This window comes from Vipera ursinii (assembly GCF_947247035.1).
Source record: "Vipera ursinii genome assembly, chromosome: 6".
In the NCBI taxonomy this organism is placed as follows: domain Eukaryota; kingdom Metazoa; phylum Chordata; class Lepidosauria; order Squamata; family Viperidae; genus Vipera; species Vipera ursinii.
The window spans coordinates 5253009-5274303 of NC_139515.1; the positions used below are offsets into that span (position 1 = coordinate 5253009).

Sequence of the window (21295 nt, forward strand, 5' to 3'; positions counted from 1 at the left end):
TAGCATTCTCCTGTCTCATCATGCTGCTTCTGCATTGTGAAATCATTTTGCTTCTTGTTAGAAAAATAATGTGAAACATACAGGTAGTCCTTGACTAAAATTTCTTTATATTTTTTTAAAAATATATTTTATTGATTTTTTTTAACATGAACAATCTTTAGTGTTGTCTGGGTTCATATATTTCACAGCGACCAAGAATAGTTAATTTCTGTGATTTCACAATCAACATATTAGCTAGAAATACCTTTCCTTGATCCTCTCTTCTTCTTAGTATTTTAAATACATATAAAGTTGAATATAAAGATTTTTCTAGTATTTATATGAATAACAATAACGTCAACATGTAGCGTCTTTTCTAATCAGCTTATTTCACAATTGCATTTGCAAAAAAATAATAATCTTACATTAATCGCTAAAAGTCCTGTTCTCACAGTTATTTAAGCTTAATTTTCCCTCAGCAATCAAAACATTTCTTATCAATTATAATTTTCTCAAGATTGATTACATTTAAATATCCAAAACATTTCCTATATTTAAATCGTCCCAATATTTTACGTTTCCCTTATCATAAAAAAAAAAATACTATGCTACTTATATGTGACATTTCTCTTATTATAAAACCCATCCGTATCCAAAATTTATTCTTTTAACCCTATCCAAACAAGTATTTGGTCATATAGTAAGTACTCCATCTGTTAGGCCACATTGTTTCAGTTGTCAAGTGAATTTTGCCCCACTTTACGACTTTTCTTGCCACAGTTCGTTAAGTGAATCACTGCAGTTGTTAGCTTAGGAACCTGGGTGTTAAGCGGATCTGGCTTTGACTTTGATTGTCGCAATCACTTGACCCCACGACACTACAACCGTCAGGAGTACATGCCAGTTTCCGAGCCTCTGAATTTTGATCACGTGACCATAGGGGGATGCCGCAAGGGTTGCAAGTGTGAAAAGCAGTCATAACTCATTAGTGCCGTTGTAACTTTGAACGGTTCACTAAACGAACTTCGCTACGTTGAGGGCAGCTTGCATTCAGCTTTATTTTTATGCTGCCCAGAATCACCTTGTGCGGAGATGGGCGGCGTAAAACGCTAGTAAAGGAACACATCAAAGATAAGCTCAGGTTTCCGTAACTTTGCATTCTTGTTTTGTTTCTAGAAGGTTTAATTTAATTTTCTGCTTGCGGTGGTGGGGGAGGCGCTTTAATAAAAATTGAATAAAATTCCCCTCCGTCTCTTTATTCCTTGGACAGAAGGAAGGCAGCGCAGAGAACGCCGTCAGCTCTGCAGACCCAGAGAAACACGATTCCCCTCCTCCCAAGCCCCCTCGGATACGCAGGTATGTTGTGGAGCCACCTCTTGGCAAATCATTAGCAATCCCTTCAATGTGGATTCCTTCATTTTCCATTCAGCCGCATAAACGTAATTCAGGTGTTGTTCTGGGGATGGAAAAAGAGGAACACGCCAGCAGATTTGTTCGGAAACACCCAGGCAAGCAAGGAGGCGGGGGGACTCAGAGTAGCTTTTATTAAAACGAGGCAGGAAGGTAAGAGCGGAGGGGGGGGAGGAAAAAAAAAAGGCATTGACTTCCAGACTTCCTTTGGTGCAATAGAGTATATCGACTTCAGACCTCAACTTTTTTGCTTTCACAAAATATTATCAACTAGCCATTTCAACCACCTCTAATCTATCTTGCGCAGCGATGGCGAACCTTTTAGATGGTTCGGCAGTTGGGTCGGACGACTCAGAGGAGGAGGAGGGGGGTGTTGAAGACCTTGCTGAGGGGGTTGAAGATCTTGCTGATGAGAGCCCTCAGCCAGGCCCCTCCCACTTGGTCACCACGGAGACCCAGCTGTGTGAGCCTGACAGTGTGGATGAAGATGACCCACAGCTGGCCCTGTTCAAGGACGCCCGACGCAGGAGGCAGTCAATTAGGAGTAAACAGAGGAAGGCAATGGGGCTTCTCGGAAGGAGGCAGAGAGAAGCCACGCCCTGAACTCTATATAAGGGGAATGTGTGGGGAGGGCTGGTTTGCTGAAGGCAACCGCTCGGATGGTTCATGTTTCTTAAAGCTCCTGTTTCTTGGTTCATGTCTTCTTTGTTTTTGTAGCTATAAATTTGGCAGGCGTATTCCAGCCTCTTGCCGGTTGTAAAGGGGTTGTCCCTGCCTTTTCTGCAGGGCCGGGAGCGGGCTGGTACAGAACAGTTCCATCAATTCCAACTTTGCGAGATCTTTTTTTTTCCCCGCGAGAAGTTGAAATTGATTGATTGAACCTTTTTTTTTTGGCACACGGTGGCGGAAGCCTAAAGCGAAAAGGTTTTATAAAACCCAGCTGAAGGCCTAGGACTGGGGCAACGGCGCGCGTGCCCACAGAGAGGACTCCGCGTGCCACCTGGGGCACCTGTGCCATAGGTTCGCCACCACGGATCTAATGGATAAAGCCCCTAATCAAAATAATTCGCTTTTTCCCAGTTTGTTTAGGGACCGTTCGAAGTTACAACACTAAAAAAAAAAGTGACTTAATGACCGTTTTCCACACATACGGCCGTTGCAGCATTCCCTCCCCCGGAGGTTCACGGGGTCAAAATTCAGACACTTGGCAACGGACTCGTATTTATGATGGTTGCAGCATCCCGGGGGTGTGTGTCATGCGATCCCGTTTTGCGACCTGACAAACAGAGTCAATGGGGGAAGCCAGATTCAGGGTCGCTAACTTAAATGCAGCGGTTCCCTTGGCCACTGGGGCAAGGAAAGCCGCAAAACAGGGCAAAGCTCCCTGAACAAATGTCTCATTTAGCGACAGGAATTTGGGGCACAATTGTGGTCGTAAGCCGAGGACCACGTGCATAAGATGACGACGGTGACAATTTGCCTGGAGTTGATTCCAGTGAAGTGACAGCAGGGCTAGGGATGGTCCCTGCTGAGTACAGAGATGGCGCGCTGTGGCCACCTCCTGGCATGGTTTTTCCAGCTTCCTAGGATTCTGGGATTTCTTGGTGGATTGCCACGCAGGATGAATTTGGGAGATTTGTCCGAACTCGGTCCTAGTCGATCCTGGGGAGATCTGCAGACTTCTGGGACATGAGCTGACTCAGTGTGCAGAGAGGCCTGTTCCGTTGACCGAGAGTTAACGTGGAATCCAATAGCTTTGTCATATTAAATTAATTGCATTGATATGCCCCCGGACTCCCGGTGACTCCGGGTGGCTTACAAACGATTTAAAAAGTGAGAGTTGGGACAATAAAAATAGACGAAACAAATAGACATGGCAGAAGAACAAAAACGAACAATTAGTTTCCAGCGAACCATTTGGAAAACGAAAGGAAACAGGCTAAATGGGGACTGGACTAGAAGACCCCTCCCCCCGAGGTCCCTTCCAACCCTACTATTCTATGCTCTTTAGTTATTCCCACCGAATAGATACTTTAAAGTCTGCCACTACACAGTATTACTTTTTGGCTGACTGTAAAACTAAAATGAAAATATCCAGAGGAAGCAAATGGATCTTGGTAATTCCCAAAGGCAACAAGATCCATCTTTTTCTTTTTTTCACAGTGTATTGCAAAGTTCTTTAAACTTGGTCCTTTTATGACGTGTGGACTTCAACTCAGGATCGAACTCCTGGCAGTTGGCAGAATTAGCCTGCAATGCTGCATTCTAACCACTGCACCTCCTGGGTCCTTCCTCCCTCCCTCCCTCCCTCTCTTCCTCTGCTCTCCTCTCCTTTCCTCTCCCCTTCCAACTTCTTCCCTCCCTCTCTCCCTCCTTCCTTCCTCTCTTCCTCTGCTCTCCTCTTTCTCCCCTCCCTTCTTTCTCCCTACCTTCCTCTCCTTCTCCTTCCTCCCTCCCTCTCTTCCTCTGCTTTCTTTCTCCCTTCCTTCCTTCCTTCCTTCCTTCCTTCCTTCCTTCCTTCCTTCCTTCCTTCCTTCCTTCCTTCCTTCCTTCCTTCCTTCCTTCCTTCCTTCCTATAGCATTTAGCCTTATATACCATTTCACTCTGCTTTACGGCCCCCTCTTAAGTGGTTTGCAAGTCAGCCTGTGGCCCCCAACAATCTGGGTCCTCATTTTACCGACCTGAGAAGGACGGAAGGCTGAATCACCCTGGAGCTGGTCAGGATCAAACTCCAGGCAGCAGGCAAAATTAGCCTGCGTGCTCTAATCTGTTTTATCTCCTCCATGCGTGGGTCTGTGCATCTGAAACACTCATTACCCTGTTCTCATGATTGTTTTTAGTTGCCTGGTTGAGGGAGATGTAAAAGAAGAAATCTTGCAGGCCCCAGAGCCCCACCCGGTCCCACCCATTCTAACCCCATCGCCTCCTTCGGCCTACCCAACCGTGACAACTGTTTGGCAAGACAACGACCGATATCACCCCAAGCCCGTTTTGCACATGGTGTCTTCGCAGCAGTCGACCGACCTCAACGACAATTACGGTAAATCCAGGGAATATTCAGGGAAGCCCGAATCGTCAGATCCTGCCGATAAAAAGCTGGAGCACAACTTGAGTTTCGAAATTAAGAAAGTGCCCCTCCAGGAAGGCCCACGGAGCTTTGATGGAAACCCCGTTCTAAGTCGGGGCAACGCGCTTAAAATCAAAACGTGCCCCCCGCCCGGCACAGCGGAGGTGACCTCCAAACCACAGGAGTGCGGCTCCGGTGATGCCCCTATGGAGACTGTACAGAACCCTTGCATCGAATGCGACCTGCAGCCAGTTACTCCGGTCGCAATCTCCTCTCCGGAAGGACATCAGGGTCTCGTGACAACTCCCGATGCGCTGGAAAGGCCAGACTGTTTGCCCCTTCATAAGGAGAAGGGACACGCCATGTGGTCCTTAGAAGAGGCTAAACACGAGCGGCCCCTCTCCGAGGAGGCCTCTTTACCTGTTCTGTGTCACGAAGTCAAAAATCTGCATGTGGACTCGGCCGTGCCAGCGCAAACGGGCCCCCCTCCCAGTGAACCAGCAGTTCATTGCCCCAGTGGCCCGCTCCCTGTCAGAGCGCCCCTGTGTTTCACCAATCCTCTGCACTCGGACGATTCCGATACGGACGAGAGAAACTGTGAGGGGCACGTGGTGCCCAGCCCGTGTAACATTTCCGTGGCGAGTGCCACAGTTTCCGCAGCTACTAATGCAGAAAACGTTTCGGCTAGAAAAGTATGGCCGATGTCCATCGCGAAGCAGGACAACCCGGTCCCAATGCATTCCGAATCCGATAAAGGTAAGCTTGCGCTACATTTTATTTTTTACGAATTAGGAAAGACGACGAGAAAAGAAACGAGAGCAAATTGCGCACAGCGGGAAGTGGGGCCCTTGGCGTCTCTCCGTGCAGGGTGGTTTTCTCGCAGACGTTTCGTTACCAAACTAGGTAACGTTATCAGTGCTGGAGGGGAATGGAGTTTGCTGTTTTTATACTAGTGCAGGGATCCCGAACCTCCGGTCCGTGGCATGCCAGAAACACGCGCAAACGTGAACCCCCCATCCGTGGGATGCGGGCAGCACGCGAAACCATGCCCCCTCCATTCCGTGGAAAAACCTCTCTCCGCGGAACCGATCCCTGGTGCCCAAAAGGTTGGGGGCTTCTGCACTAGTGGCTTTCCTTTCTCCCCAGCTGGGAGTATTCTTGCTGGTTCCTTGACTAGGCTGTTCGTTTACTGTTGGTTTGAATTGGTAGTTTCTTGTTTACTTGTGGATTTGTTGCTTCCCCGCCTCCCGCGGGGCCACCCACCACGTCCAAGGCCCGCCGCGGCAGATTGCCCAGGCGGGCCTGCAGAGCCATGACAGTCACGCGCCCCCCTCCCGCCGTGCCCCGCAGCATCAACTGCGCGTGACGGGGCACGAGGGCGGAGTCTTGTCTCCGCTGCCCAGCTGCCATGTCCTTGGCTGCGCTGCTCCCCGCGGGCCACGCCCAGGGGTGACTCTTTTCTGGGGGGGCTGCTGGTGAGGGGGCCGCAGGGGGAGGCGGGGCTTGGGCGACGGCACGCATGCCCACAGAGAGGGCCATAGGTCCGCCACCACTGGGCTGGTGTTAATCTTGGTGGTAATCTCTAATCATCTGGGTGTTGATTGCTGGGGAGGAGGTGTTTTGGGTCTGTTTCCTCTTTGGGCTTGTTGAGACAAGTCAGCCATCAGCAGGCACATAGGGATAAACAACATCTACATACCATTCAGCTAGAGCAGGGGTAGGCAACCTTGGCTCTTTTATGACTCATGGACTTCAACTCCCAGAATTCCTGAGCCAGCCATGCTGAGGGGAAAGGGAGAGGTTTCCAAGCTGAGCCAGGCTGGCTCAGGAATTCTGGGAGTTGAAGTCCACGAGTCATAAAAGAGCCAAGGTTGCCTACCCCTGGCCTAGGCCTAGGCCGCTTTATGACTCGTGGACTTCAACTCCCAGAATTCCTGAGCCAGCATGGGGGAAACTATGGCCCCTTCATGACTTGTGGACTTCAACTCCCAGAATTCCTGAGCCAGCATGGCTCATCTTGGAAACCTCTGCCTTTCCCCTCAGCGTAGCTGGCTCAGGAATTCTGGGAGTTGAAGTCCACGAGTCATAAAAGAGCCAAGGTTGCCTACCCCTGGCCTAGGCTTAGGCCGCTTTATGACTTGTGGACTTCAACTCCCAGAATTCCTGAGCCAGCCACGCTGAGGGGAAAGGGAGAGGTTTCCAAGATGAGCCATGCTGGCTCAGGAATTCTGGGAGTTGAAGTCCACGAGTCGTAAAAGAGCCAAGGCTGCCTACCCCTGGCCTAGGCCTAGGCCGCTTTATGACTTGTGGACTTCAACTCCCAGAATTCCTGAGCCAGCCACGCTGAGAGAAAAGGGAGAGGTTTCCAAGCTGAGCCATGCTGGCTCAGGAATTCTGGGAGTTGAAGTCCACGAGTCATAAAAGAGCCAAGGTTGCCTACCCCTGCCCTAGGCCTAGGCCGCTTTATGACTCGTGGACTTCAACTCCCAGAATTCCTTAGCCAGCCACGCCGAGAGAAAAGGGAGAGGTTTCCAAGCTGAGCCATGCTGGCTCAGGAATTCTGGGAGTTGAAGTCCACGAGTCGTAAAAGAGCCAAGGCTGCCTACCCCTGAGCGGCTAGAGATAAGCAACGTCCACGTTAGCCACTAGTATATAAAAAAGACTAAATCTGGTCAGCCTGTCCCCACGTCGGGTAACTCGTTGCGCTTCGTAACGGCAAAAACTGTCCGCAATCGTGAACTGTGAAATCAAAAAACAATTTGAAAAAAATAGCACGACTAGATGCGCCAGCTCTGGGTTGTAGCCAGCCACGTAGCTTTTAACTACCGGTGACCCTGTGGAATAGCTCCGCTTTTGCCGGTTTGCGAATTGAGCTTAATGCCTGTGAGACTGGCGACGGGGGATTCGGAACCGGGCTGCGCAAGTGGCGGGCGCTTCGCTTGCACCCAATAGAGCTGCGCACGCTTGCTGCTCACATGGAACCATCTCCTTTCTCCTCTTTCCCCCCGCCATGCCCGCCCCCACTTTTTGCCTGTCCACCCAGCCGGAAAAGTTGGGGAAACCGCTGTTCTCAAGTTCGTTTCCTTGGTACGTTATAGAATCCCTTACTTAAAATATTTAGGCGATCTGACCTAAGGTTTCCTGGCCGTCCTGCTCACTTGACACGTTGTTGTTTTTTTGTGTGTGTGTGTGTGTTCAACTCGAACGCAGGTGCAAATGATGACTTTTCCCCCACCTTGCCCGAAAGAACGCTGGAATTGCTTGTGCTAGCAAGTCAACAGGGTGAGTTTTATCTTGCACTGGGAGCGCAGGTACACAATGCAGGACTGGGGTCAAATAGTCAAGGGGGAAATGGCCCTTTGCCTATTGGCTTATTTCGGTGGCTGGGTTGTCGCTTCTGTCGAATAGATCGCATGTGGATTCCTTTTTGAGGCTCCTTCTGCTAAACCAGGGGTCTTCCAACTTGGCGCTTTTGTGACTGACGGAGGAATTCTGGGAGTTGAAGTCCACAAGTCACAAAAGGGCCAAGTTGGAAGACCTCTGCGTTAAACAGTCTCTCTTGGTCCAGCTAATGGAGCCTTCCCTGCAGCTACGGAGCTGGAAAAGTTGAATTAGAAAGCAGAGTTCCATAGCCTTGGTGGAGCAGTGGGCTAATGCCTCCTTAAGTAACACCAGCTGCCTGCAATTAGTTCAGGTTCGAGTCCCACCAGGCTCAAGGTTGACTCAGCCTTCCATCCTTCTGAGGTAGGTAAAATGAGGACCCAGATTGTTGGGGGCAATTAAGCTGACTTTGTAATAATGCCGCTTGGGGTGTGTGTGGAAGCCCTAATAAGCAGGCATATACATAGAATGAAGGCTACTGCTAAGCTTGTAAGCCGCCCTGAGTCTTCGGAGAAGGGCAGGATATAAATGGAATAAAAATAAAATAAATAAAATATCTGGTCTCCCCACTGCAGCTTTGTTTAGTTTTAAAAATGCAACCGCTAATGTTTTATGGAGGTTACTTCTTTTAGAAATAATATGGTTTTGTTTTGTTTTGTTTTTAAAAAAAATTTCCAGTCACGGCTTTGTCAAAAAGTCCTGCTCTTCAACAGTCGGCTGAATGGAATTTGTTACAAGACCAGAACACCTCTGAGCAACCAAAATGTACAGTAAGTACGATAATACAGAGAAAGAAACACACAGCATATGAATAAGATACTGATAATGGCCTTTGGGAATATGCTGTGTGTGTGTGTGTGTGTGTGTGTGTGTGTGTGTGTGTGTGTGTATAAATGTTATTTGGCCGCTTCCTAAGTGATCACTTGATTTATGAATTCCTTAGTAGTATGTTAGCTGCGGAATTTTGTTGTGGGTAATTATAGACAGCAGAGACTGAATATGTCCTTTGTGGAATAATAAATAATTACTACGTGGTTCTGAACCTCATAAATGGAATGAGAGCATAGTCTGTCCTTCCTCTTATTCTTCAAGAAGCTCCCTCAACTCTTTGAACCAAACTTTAAGTGTTTTTGGGTGAAAGGACAGAACAGAGCCGAGTTAGGATTACTGCACCTTTAATCCAGTGATGATAGGATAAAAGGTAGTTTTCATGTTGAGCTGTGTTGAGCTTCAATGTTGACTCAGGTCTAAGAAACAGATTTCCAGATGTTTTGCCAGCAGCTGTGTCTGCAACCATCACAGGAAACTGACTAGGCTACTGTCTTTAGAGCCAAGGGTCTTGAAATCTCTTTTCTAGATCAGGGGTCCCCAACCTCTGGTCTGTGGACTGGTACCGGGCCGCGGCATGCCAGCAACCGGTCCGCACTAACAAAGCCCCATCCGTGGGTTGCAGGTGGCACACAAAACCACGGACTCTCCAGCTCGTGGAAAAAGCTTTCTCCACAGAACCGGTCCCTGGTGTCCAAAATGTTGGGGATCATGGTCACTAACCCTGAAGCCCAGCACACACTAGCCATTAAAGCACTTTATGATAGCTTTGATCTTAGATATCCACCCATCAGTTTGCTCAACAATGAGGGCAAGGATATGGAATAGCTGCTTTATTTTAATTCTACTTTGTTTACAGGTACTTTAACTTTTTTTTGCAGATGTTTCATTATCCAACTAGGTAATATCACCAGCGTAAGTTAAGTGTGCTTCCTGTTTAATGAATAGGCAGGAGAAGCTATAGAAACAGAGAGCAAACCCCACACTTACTCATACAAGCCGAGTCAACCTTGAGCCGGTCAGAAACGAACTGCTGGCAGTCGGCAGAATTAGCCTGCAATACTTCATTCTAACCTCTGCGCCACCAAGACTCTTCTTCTCCTCTTTTACCTAGTTAGATAACAAAACATCTGCAAATAACCGAATTCAGAGAGCACCAGGAACTCCGTAGTTCAATGCTGAGCCGTGGAGATTCTCTTATTTCGGAGTATATAATGCTTATGATTCCAGTATGTGCATTTAGCTCTCTTACGTGAAACCACAATTCTTATATGTATTTTTATGTTAACAGGGAATGAAAATCACTGAGTCTTCACAGCTTGGTAAGCCGGCCAAGAGCTTAAAGAATACAATTCGCTAATCAGATTCAATTCAGACTGTTGTGGGTTGGGAATTGTATAACCACGGAACTATATGAAATCAACTCTGGTGCATAAATAGAAAGCATTTCCACTTATACATGGAAAGGAAAACTGCTGTTACTAATTGTTAAGCCTTTCCTGGGTGAACCTCTAGGAACTGTGAATGGAAGCTAAAGAAATATTGCCTAAGCAGTGCAGTTACTTACCGTATGTTGGTTTGGTTAGGAATCTCGGTTATAAACAGTAACTGCCTGTAAGGGGCAAACAGTTAGATTGTGATAGGCCAATGAAGAGGGTGAGTGAGTGTTTTCAAATTATTTTACCACCCAACTCCAAATGACTCTTGGCACCTCACAATATATTACCATAAATATCCAATATAGACCAAAGCAAGATGAAATTCAGTTACTGTATGTTAAAATAATAATAATAACAACAATATATCCAATAAGCGCCCCCCCCAACCCAAGATTTGGGGAAAACAACCAGAATATATTAAAGGAGTAGAAGCAGTCAAATTATTTCCATTTTCTTTAGTTTCTCCATTTTCTAGTTTTACTTTTTTTTTCCCTGCAGGAGCTTGCAATTTTACAGTATTGCACTCAGCTTTAACTCATTTAACAATACTTTCCCCAAACGGCTTATTCTTAAAAGCACTTTTGCCAGAATGTTTTAAAATGCATCACAAAAAATTGAGGCTGTAGCCAAGAATCCTTGCAAATGAGTTTACTTATTTCATTAAAGTGCACATTTGGTAAGTCTGTACTAAACTACAGACTAAAGAAGGAAAAAAAAAAAAGCTCTTAGGTCAGGGGTGTTAAACTGCTGGCCCGCAGGCCAGATGCGTCATACCGAAACTGCGCCCGCCGCGTTGCCGGCAATGGAAAAAAAGTCGCCATACATCCTGTGACATTGCAAGTTTGGCATCCCTGCTCTAGGTTATCATTCTACTATGATACCAAAGAACTGAAACTCAAATTCAAGGTGCTGGTAATGACCTATAAAGCCCTAAATGGCTTGAGTCCGGATTATCTAAGGGAACACCTGCTGCCGGCATCAACTTCCCATCCTGTGCGCTCCCACAGGGAGGGCCTTCTCAGGGTACCGCCGGTTAAGGAATGCCGGCGGGTTATTCCCAGGGGAAGGGCGTTCTCTGTGGGCGCACCGGCCCTATGGAACCAACTTCCCACGGAGCTCAGGACTGCCCCCGACCTTCGCTCATTTCACCGGGACTTGAAAACCTGGTTCTTCGAGCTGTTTGGCCCAGACTGAGGGGTTTTAACTACCGTAATTTAATTTAATTGGGTTTTAGTTTAACTTCAGGGACTGTAATTTAATCATAGTTTTAACTGATTTTTAATTTGTATGTTATGTATTTTAATTTTCCCTGTAAACCGCCCTGAGTCCTACGGGAATAGGGCGGTATATAAATTAAATTAAATTAAATTAAATTAAATAAATGAATGAATGAATGAATGAATGTTCCAAAAGAACAAGAAAAGAGAACCGGGAAAAAGCTGAAAGATTTGAGTCTCCCACGCTCAGATTAATAGCTTTCACTCAGACTTTCTACTGTGTTCGGGTTTTAGAAGGCTTTGCTGTTCACTACTCATTCGGTGCTACTGGTTTACTCGTTATTTATAGAATAACAAGAGTTGAAAGGGACCTTGGAAGTGTTTTTAGTCCAAACCCCTATTTATGAAATGTACATTGACAAATAGAAAATTACGTTCATTCGAGGTAGCTAGGAGATCTAATTTAAGATTTTTTTTTTTAAAAAAAGATGAGTGCAATGCTGTAGAACAGTGGTTCTCAACCTTTTCTCCACTACGGACCCCCTTTAAATACCTTTTGTGGCCAAGGAACATGGCCCCGGACCCCCAAGACTTTTAAGATTTAAATCATAACATTTCTTCAAGGCTTCACGGACACCTCCCCCCCCCATGATGACATTGCAGCCTCCCAGGAACCACTGCTCTAGAACTGGACCGCTACCTATTGGAAATGGTATGGGATCTCCTGCTTGAGCAGGCGTGTGGACTAGAAGACCTCTTAAGGTGCCTTTCAGCTCTATTCCGACTGAAGTCTCTTGTGCACAAGCGTACCCACCCTTTCAGTATTGCAAAAATGGTAGCTGCGGCGAGGAAAGATGCTGCTTTGCTTGCAAGAAGCTCTGGGTATTTTATGGCTTCTCGTGTCAGATTATATAGGAGGTGCTTGAAACGCTTCGCTTTCATTCACCAGAATTTTCCTTGGTAAGAAAGGGAAGCATTTTTGCAACCTAAGGGATACATTTTTCAGCAAGTTACATTGTTTACTTGCACTAAATTTTACTCTCCCCCCCCCCCCCGCTTACTAGTAAAAGAGTTGGTTTTTTTTAAGGTAAGAAAATTTTGCTTGCACGCAAGCGAGATATTAAAATCTAGATCCCTGCAATATCTGGAATGGTAGATCCACGAATCTGGATATGAACATTCGGCTTTGAAAAACTGCCCCATTATTAATGGTTTCTTTTCTTACAGATAACTCAGAGCTGGGAGACAAATCTCCAGCTGATATAATACCTCAACCATCTTCTGCCAGTCTAACTCCTAAAGGACAGCCCTCACCAGACACTGCAATTGAGACTACAGATATTGGTAAAGCGCTGATTACTATTCTGCCTGAATTTTTTAACCCCTGGAGAATGTAATGAAAAATAGCATTAGCCGCGTTTGTGTCCATTGCACCAGAGGTCCCCAACCTATGGGCTGCAGGCCACTACCGGGCCGTGGCCACTGGGCTGCGTGAGTGGCTGGACAGTGCGCATGCACCTGTGCGCATGCTCATCTCGTCCTAGCGTTACCCGAGCCGTCTCTCGCTGACACTGACCTGTCTCTCGCCAGCACTGGGCAAGCCGCAAGCCTCTCACCGGCTCTAGCAGCCCCATTTGCGGAGCACGCATGCTCACAGCCGACGCTTGCGTCTGTGCGCATAAAGCTGGCTGTCCCTCCCTTTCCCACCAGGCCGTCAACCCAGAAAGGCCGGCATCCTCTGGTATTACACAATTTGAACGGTGCTGTGTTTTCTCATTGGCCTCAAAAGTGTGAGAGGTCCGCCAATCAAGCCCTATTTGCAACGAGAGAGCTGCATCACGCTGGCCCCTCGGATTGTATGTTCTTGGGGATGGGGCCCATGTTAAGCATAGATCCTAAATTCACAGATTTTTAGATGATTTATTTTTAGGCAGAACTTACAAGCAGGAATTTTATTAGGGAATCGGTGACTGTTGGGGAAAATATTTTAAGTTTTACGTTTCCCTCCCATCAGAAATAATAAAAGTGAAATTAACCTGGCTGTGGTTTAAGCAAGAAACGGAACATTTGCTTAATTTTAGAACTCACTGCCTTTTAGCAAGTGTCTTTCATGTTTTCCAAATAGTAAATGTACCTTTTTCTTCGGATGATCTTATTGTATAGTTTTGAAGCTACGCTGTGCCCTGTAGGCATTGTGACAAAAATGCTGATGCTCATCAGTGTGAATTTTGGGTTGGATTTACTGACTTTCCCATAGAGAATTCTAGTGAAGGGATGTGTTGGGTTATGCTGCTTCCGTTCCTTTGATCTTTGGGTTGTTTCGTGAGGTCTCCCACACCTCCTATCTGTGGCTCTTTGAAAATTATACCGTTGTTGTGATTCAGGGTCAGCCTGTGGGTTCGGCAGTTGGGTCGGATGACTCAGAGGAGGAGGAGGAGGAGGGGGGGTGTGTTGGAGAGGTTGCTGATGAGAGCCCTCAGCCAGGCCCCTCCCACCTGGTCACGACAGACCCAGCTGTGTGAGCCTGACAGCGTGGATGAAGATGACCCACAGCTGGCCCTGTTCAAGGACGCCCGACGCAGGAGGCAGTCAGTCAGGAGTAAACAGAGGAAGGCAATGGGGCACATCGGAAGGAAGCAGAGAGAAGCCATGCCCTGAACTGTGTAAAAGGGGAATGCGTGGGAGGGCTGGTTTGCTGAAGGCAACCGCTTGAATAGCTCGTTTCATGGTTCGTGTCTTGTTTGCTTTTGTATCCATAAATTTGGCAGGCTTAATTCAAACCTCTTGCCTTCTTGTAAAAGGGGTTGTCCCTGCCTTTTCTGCAGGGCCGGTAGCAGGCTGGTACAGTAGCAGCACGTGCTAAATTGGCTACAATAGTGAAAAGTTGTGAACGTTTAGCTAAGCATATAATTGTTAGTGAGGTACTTTCTTTAATGGATTTGTTCTCCTTTAGGGTTTGGTAGCCGCTGTGGAAAACCAAAAGGACCAAGAGACCCTCCTTCAGAATGGACATGAAAGCGAGAACGGACGGACACATATTAAATTATACTGGAAAATTCAAGTGCCACTGAACAAGATCCATAGTATTCCAACGCTTTTATTATTATTTTTTTGGAACTATCAGTGTACATATAGCTACACAATGGTACACTTTTGTATACAACTACACAAATGTTAAAGATTCAAAATGGTGGATTCTATACTTCAAACTTAACTTTTTGCTGGGGCCATCAATCTGCCTTATTACATTTTTTTAAAAAAAGTATTACTTATGGTTTGTTACTTCAAGTATTATTGCCTTAATGTCTTTTAAACCTGTTAAAACGCTGTTTATAGACATGTTAATATGGTGAAACTTTTGACAAATTGAGTTTATGGACTTTTTTTTTTTTGCAAATGTTTGATTACCATGTACATTTTGTGTATGTATAGGGCAAACCAGGTATATAATTTGATAAAGCTGCAATCATAAAGTATTAACAGAAGGTGTAAGAAATCTCTGCATGAACTAAAGTTGTGTACCTTGTAAATTATTTGCCCTAATGTTTTAGAAAATAATTTTTTTTAAAGAAAATGTTGGGTGCACATTCAGAATTACAGAAAAGCAGAGATGAAGATTGTAATACATTTTGTAAATTGTAAGCAAAAGGTTATTTTTATATTATATACTGTTTCAACTGTCAATCCTAATTTGTCCTGGTTTTCATCTAGTCACTGATATTCCATAAGTGCCTTGAAAGACCAGATTTTTTTCGCATGAACAAGTTACCTATAGAGACTAGTGTTATCAACATATTTGAACTGTCAGTAAAAGAATATTTTAAAATCCTTTAAGTTAACCTTTATATTGTATTTCAATTTAAATCTTTAGAATTTTTGAAAGAAAAGCCTTGGTAAGTATCATCCAGATTAAAATTATAGACTAATAATACTAGTAAAATATTTTCCCTAAGACAGTTTTATGTAAAAATTTGAAAGTACCAAAATTCTTACTGTATCACTCTTTCTTGACAATCTTCACTGTCAAATTCCCAAAAGACCTCCTACCACTTTCAGTTTATGGTAGGGATTCTTCAAGAAATGAATTAATTATTCATATATATATTCTAAAAGTAGCATTACTGACTTGGGTTTAAATGTCCTTCTAGTTATAAAATATTTTTGCTCCAAGTCCCTTTTCTGCCCCTCTTCGATTTGCATGCTAGTGGTCACACCCTAAGAATATCAAATTAAAACTAAAGTACCTAAATAGAGTTGACAGCCCATGGCAATTTCTGAAGGCTGCCAACTCTCAAAAAATACAGATAATGGTAAAGATTTCTAAAATTGTTACTTGGGTTAGCAAGCCATCCTTTTCCCTTACATTGATTGAACTACCATGCTCGGGCAAATTCTTTAGGAACATGTATAGTTCCTATATGATGGCATTTTCATTTGATTTTTGGTCTGCTATAGTGTAATACATGCAGTTAATAACCTAATTCAAAGCTAATTATTTTACTGAAATATCCAGCAATGTGTATGCATGTATCTCTTACACACAAAAAAATTGGAATGTTATGGTTTTGCCACTGGATGGCCTGGCTTAAACTGTTCTACATAGACGAATATCTGAAGTTTGGTGGGTCGAATCCCGAGTGCCGCGTAGCAGTGAGCGCCTGTTACTCGTCCCAGCTTCTGCCAACCTAGCAGTTCGAAAGCACGTAAAAATGCAAGTAGAAAAATAGGGACCACTATGGTGGGAAGGTAACAGCGTTCTGTGCGCCGTGCCGGCCACATGACCACGGAGATGTCTTCGGACAAGCCCTGGCTCTTCGGCTTTGAAACGGAGATGAGCATCGGCCCCTAGAGTTGGAAATGACTAGCACGCATGTGCGGGGGAACCTTTACCTTTAATACAGGGTGTGCAATGTCTTATGTGGCTGGAAGCCGCATTTCAGAAAATCAAGGGGGTGCTTACAATCTGGGTGCAGATGACATATGCTATGACCAAACAATGTAGATTTTGCCCCTCAAGTTTCTTGTATTGAAGCTAACGTGCTTTTTTTCTCTCCAGCAAAACCTGGTGGGAGATCATGGTTCCCTTAATTGCAATTTGCTGCTATAATAGTGCAGCTCGTTTCCAGCAACTGATATTTCAACTGATTGTTGCGAGTTTTTAAAAAAAACATTCATTGCTTGCTTGCCTTGGAAAATATATTCTAGAACAGTTCAAAAACTGTCACACAGGTATAATACATCTGTCATAGTAACATGCTAATTTTATTAGCACTGTCCAAAGTCCAGGTAAAGGTAATTTAGTCTATCCTTCTTCCTGAATTTTCCAAGTAAATTTTTTTAAAAAAAATTAGGAATATATTACAAAGGTTTGCAAACCCTTTTCAATTTCCATTATTTCTGCCTAAATATGACTTAACATGTTATCTGTTTTCCCCATAAGTGCTAAAATTGGATAAAGAGAACCTAAACAGTCAAAACCCTTTTTTCCCATTTGCCTTGAATGCTGAGATAATAATCTGGAAAACTAGTGTTTGCTAAATTTTTATATGGGGACTACAGCTCAGTTTGGAAATATCCACTATTATACTTACAACTCTCTTTAAAATATGAAGCATACTAAAAGATACCATCATGGAGATTGTGTGTTTAGAACAATATGCCTTTTCAAAAGCACCAATAAAAACCTTGAGTTTTAGTATTAAAATTACTTCCATATCTATGCCTTCTCATGAATTACAATGCTTATTTTCAAATGCTTCTATGTACTTATTCTAAAAACGCATTCTGAGTTTCAAAGGTAACCTCAAAACGTTTAACCTCAAAAGGTTATTTTTAAACAAAACTTTTATTTAAGCATTCTGAGTTCCAATAGTTCCTGCAAATATAACAGAAATACAAATTTAGCTAATACTGTTATTACACCATTAAGATAAACTTTTAATCTTGCAACAAAAACCAAGGCAAGTTTTTAAAAAATGAATAACAGGAACTTGAACAATTCTAGATTGTGAAGGTTGAATAAAATTATATTGAGCAGTTGCAATACCTGCACTATTATATAAACACATCAGGAAGCTAATTATAGTTCCTGGATGAATTGGTGTTGCTCGACCATGCAGTTTATACATAGGATTTCCAATCTTAAATAAATGGGGTACTTTCAAATGATGCCTGTGTGTGTTGTTTTTGCAGTCTGGAGGAAAGTGGTGGTTCAGAACTCGTTCCTTGATGTTGAATTTATTAATATGAATACAAATCTTAACAAATTTCACCTGCAGTGAAAGTTTCATAATTCTATCCTATAGTTTCACACAGTAATGCAGTTAACAAAAACTTTTGTATTATAGAATGCTAGATTCATCTGACAGATTTCCAATAGAAATACTGGAAATGTTCATGTGATCGTCTTAATTCCCCAGGTCAGGTCTCACTTTTCAGTTAATACTTTTGTTCTGATAGTAGTTTTTGAAAAACTTGTTAAAACTAGTTCTACTGTTTATGTAATACATTTCTATCTAGCTAAAACTTCAAGTTTATAGTTAACTTTTTTGGTCCTTGAAAATTTTCAGTATATTCTTCACTTCAAACATTTAAGTGTCTTCTAAACCTCAACATTTGGGCTGCTACAGTGGCTTCATCGGGTAATATTCTACCCAAACGCTCAGGTACCATTAATTACCTGGAGATGTCAAGGGACCCCTGGTTGGGTCAGGACCAAATAATGTGGTTAACATCTACGGCTTTTTCCCCTGGGAAGAAAAGCAAGAACAGGAAGTCATAGAACATAGAATAATAGGGTTGGAAGGGACCTCAAGAGGTCTTCTAGTCCAATCCCCTGCTTGAGCAGGAGTCCTGATACTATTTCAGATAAATGGTTGTCCAGTCTCTTTTTGAAAGCCTCCAGTGATGGAGCAGCCACAACTTCTGAAGGCAAACTATTCCATTGGTTGATTGCTCTCACCGTAAGGAAATTTCTCCTTAGTTCTAGGTTGCTTCTTTCCTTGATTAGTCATAACTTGGGCCTTCTAGTGGGTGAACAAAGAGAGGGAAAGGTTTTGTTGCCCTGGATCTCTCCTGATTTCTACAAACTTGATGTGATCTTCACAGGCAGAAGAGGTAAGGCCATGGGATGTGTGTGTGTGTAATATCTAGTGTTACCCGTAAGTTATGTTCATCACCAATTAGCAGTATCACCAGGGTGTCAAAGAAAAAATCCAAGAGGGCAGTTCAGAACATAGCTGAGGCAAGGTATGAAGAAGCTAACCAAGGCTATTGGACAACCATTTGTTTGAAATGATACAGGGCTTCCTGCCTCAGCAGGGGGCTGGAGTAGAAGACCTCCAAAGTCTCTCCCAATTGCTAGTCTGGACAGAGGCCAGTTCTCAAAGACCGATATCCTCTATGTCTGAAAAAACAACACAGAGCAACTCAGACTTACTTTGAGGCCTGCTCAAAAGTTGCAGGCTATTTGGAGAAATTCTGGGTGACGCAAGTTCAAAACAAATCTCAAGGGCAATAGAGCAACAAGTACACCCCCATTCCCTGCTGCCCCCAAGACAAGTCCTTGGCGGAAATGGGTGGACCATTCAGGAAGCAAACTCAATCACAATCTTAATTTAGGGGGCTTCCCAGATCCATAAAACCTCCTCTCAGGCTCCGCATCTTGCTAAGGGAGCTTTGAAAGGGGAAGTCACTGGAAACCGACCCACAAAGTGCCTGATTGAACTTGTTATATAGCATGCAAGTTAAAGGGGCCTTAAAGCCCCAACGTTTCACACCAGACTGAACAAACTACATAGTAGCTTGCGCCTGCCAAGATTTCAAAGCAATTCTCAATTTCTATAGGATTTTGTACCAAAACTCTCAAACTTCCATGGAATCACCTTGCATTGCAATTCTCCACTTCTATAGAACCATCTTGTATTTTAGAACTATCTTGCATTGCAACTCTCCACTTCCATAGAACCATCTTGTATTTTAGATTTTGCATTGCAATTCTCCACTTCTATAGAACCATCTTGTATTTTAGAACTATCTTGCATTGCAACTCTCCACTTCCATGGAACCATCTTGTATTTTAGAACTATCTTGCATTGCAACTCTCCACTTCCATGGAACCATCTTGTATTTTAGAACTATCTTGCATTGCAATTCTCCACTTCCATAGAACCGTCTTGTATTTTAGAACTTATCTTCCATTGCAATTCTCCACTTCCACAAAACGATCTCGTATTGCAACTCTCAATTTCTACAGTACGATCTTACATATTGGAACCATCTTGTATTGCAATTCTCCATTTCTACAGAGCGATCTTCCATAGCAATTCTCCCATTGCCACAGGAATCCTCTCCCTACCCCGCAGCCTAGGATAGCTACGACCCCTTCCCTAAGACCGACTTGAAGCAAAAACCTCTCTCTCTTTCTCCGATCCCCCAACGTTGACTTAACGCTCTCCCTTAAAGCAAGCTTATACGTGGGCCCGGCTATTTTTTTTTCCGCCGTAAGCCGCGAGGCGCCTTTACAAGCCGGCTCCGCGGTCTCCCCGGGGAGGCTTTGCAGGCCGCCCTTCTTCCGCAAGCCGAGGCCGACCGAAAAGCAAAGCAGGCCCAGCGGCGCGTGGATCTTTCCACCGAAAACCAGCTTCGCCGGCGTTCAAAAAAGAGTTTATTCCCTTTTGCAGACGGAAACGGGCCCTGAGCATTTCCCCCCCTCTTTCTCCCAGATTCCTTCCCGCAAGCCGGCCTCGGAGCCCCCTTCTCTCGGCGCTCCCGGCTCGTCGGGCCTTTCCGGGGCGGGTCGCCGCCGCCGCCGCCGCCGCCGCTTCTCCCGGCCGAGGCCCCATCTTCGCCCGGGCGACTTTTCAAGATGGCCGCCGCTGGCGGTTGGGGATGGGGGCTCTGAGGAGGGAGCTTCTCCCTCCGGGTGTGTCCTCCTTGGCGGGGAAAGGGAGCCAAGCCACCTCGCCTCAGCTCGGGCGAGGCCGGCCGCCCTCCGCTTCCCGCCGGCCAGAGCCACGGAGCCTCGCCCGCGCTTCTGCCCGCTTCCCCTCACGAGATAGGCGCCTCAGCGCCGACAACCGCTCTTTCCTCTCCCTTCTTCCCTCCCGCCGGCGGCAAGGGCTCGCGCCCCTCCGCCATTGGCGGCGCCGGGCGTCTCTCCGAGGCGGGCGGCGCTCCTATTGGTGGCCGCAAGTGGCGCTTGCCGCGTTCGGCCCGCCTCTCTCTCCCCCTCCCCGCCCCGCCCCTCCCCTCCCGGCTCTCTCCAGCGACGGGCGCTGTGAGGTAAATAGAAGCGGATCGCAAAATGGCGGAGCTGCCCAGTCCCGTGCGAGGGGCGACGGTGGCGGCGCCGCCTTTGCCGCCCTCGCCTCTGGCCGTCGACGCCCGCGTCTCCCCGCGCGGGCTTCCCCCGCCGCCGGCCGCCAAGCGCCTCAAAGGAGAGGAGCGCGGCTTCAAGGCGGCCAAGCGCCTCAACGGCGAGGGCCACAGGCAGCCGCCGCCGCCTCACATCCCCGTGGCGTCTTCCCCGGCAGGCCCCGCCGTGTGGAGCCTGGCCGCCTTCTCCTCAAGCGGCGGAAGCGGCGGCGGCGGCCCGGCGAGCGGCTCCTTCGTCTTCCAGCCTCAGCTGCCCGCCAAGTTGCTCCTGCCGCCGCCGCCGCCGCCCCTCTGCCTGGCCGGCGTGGAAGGGCCCGGCGGGGCCAAGAGCAAGCGGCCCAAGGAGAAGCGCGAGAAGGAAAGGCGGAGAGCCGGGGGCCTGGCCGGCCCCGCGGCCTCCCCGGGAAGCGGCCGGGAGGAGAACGGCGGCGACCTGAAGATGCTCCTCCAGCAGCAGCAGCAGCAGCAGCGCCACCATCGGCACCACCATCGCCCGGGAGGTGAGGACCCCTGTCCGGCAGAGAGAGGGAGGGAAGGGAGGTGGCGGGGCTGGAAAATGGCCTTCCGCTTGGGGGGAGGGGGAGGAAAGGGGGCGTCT

General features: G+C 46.1%; 2 protein-coding genes across 5 annotated transcripts in view; both read left to right on the forward strand.

The window, feature by feature from the left end:
- The window catches only part of PTPN12 (protein tyrosine phosphatase non-receptor type 12), a 53588-nt gene extending 38437 nt beyond the window's left edge, over positions 1 to 15151 (forward strand). Inside the window, exons 12-19 of one of the 3 annotated variants that reach the window (XR_014492917.1) lie at positions 1250 to 1335; positions 4231 to 5213; positions 7668 to 7739; positions 8517 to 8608; positions 9958 to 9988; positions 11947 to 12084; positions 12550 to 12666; positions 14276 to 14289. Coding sequence is in view for 2 of the 3 variants with exons in the window: in XM_083366262.1 (XP_083222388.1) it covers positions 1250 to 1335; positions 4231 to 5213; positions 7668 to 7739; positions 8517 to 8608; positions 9958 to 9988; positions 12550 to 12666; positions 14276 to 14337 (1443 nt within the window). In the remaining variant the exon portion in view is untranslated. Of the gene's footprint in view, positions 1 to 1249; positions 1336 to 4230; positions 5214 to 7667; positions 7740 to 8516; positions 8609 to 9957; positions 9989 to 11946; positions 12085 to 12549; positions 12667 to 14275 lie in introns of those variants that run through there. The other 2 variants (XM_083366262.1, XM_083366263.1) reach the window with 2 other exon arrangements.
- A 5432-nt stretch (positions 15152 to 20583) lies between these two features.
- Positions 20584 to 21295, forward strand: part of RSBN1L (round spermatid basic protein 1 like) — a 34112-nt gene continuing 33400 nt past the window's right edge. For both annotated transcript variants that reach the window (XM_083366252.1, XM_083366253.1), the window contains exon 1: positions 20584 to 21197. In XM_083366252.1, the coding sequence (XP_083222378.1) occupies positions 20627 to 21197 (571 nt within the window). In that variant the 5' untranslated portion in view covers positions 20584 to 20626. The remainder of the gene's footprint in view (positions 21198 to 21295) is intronic.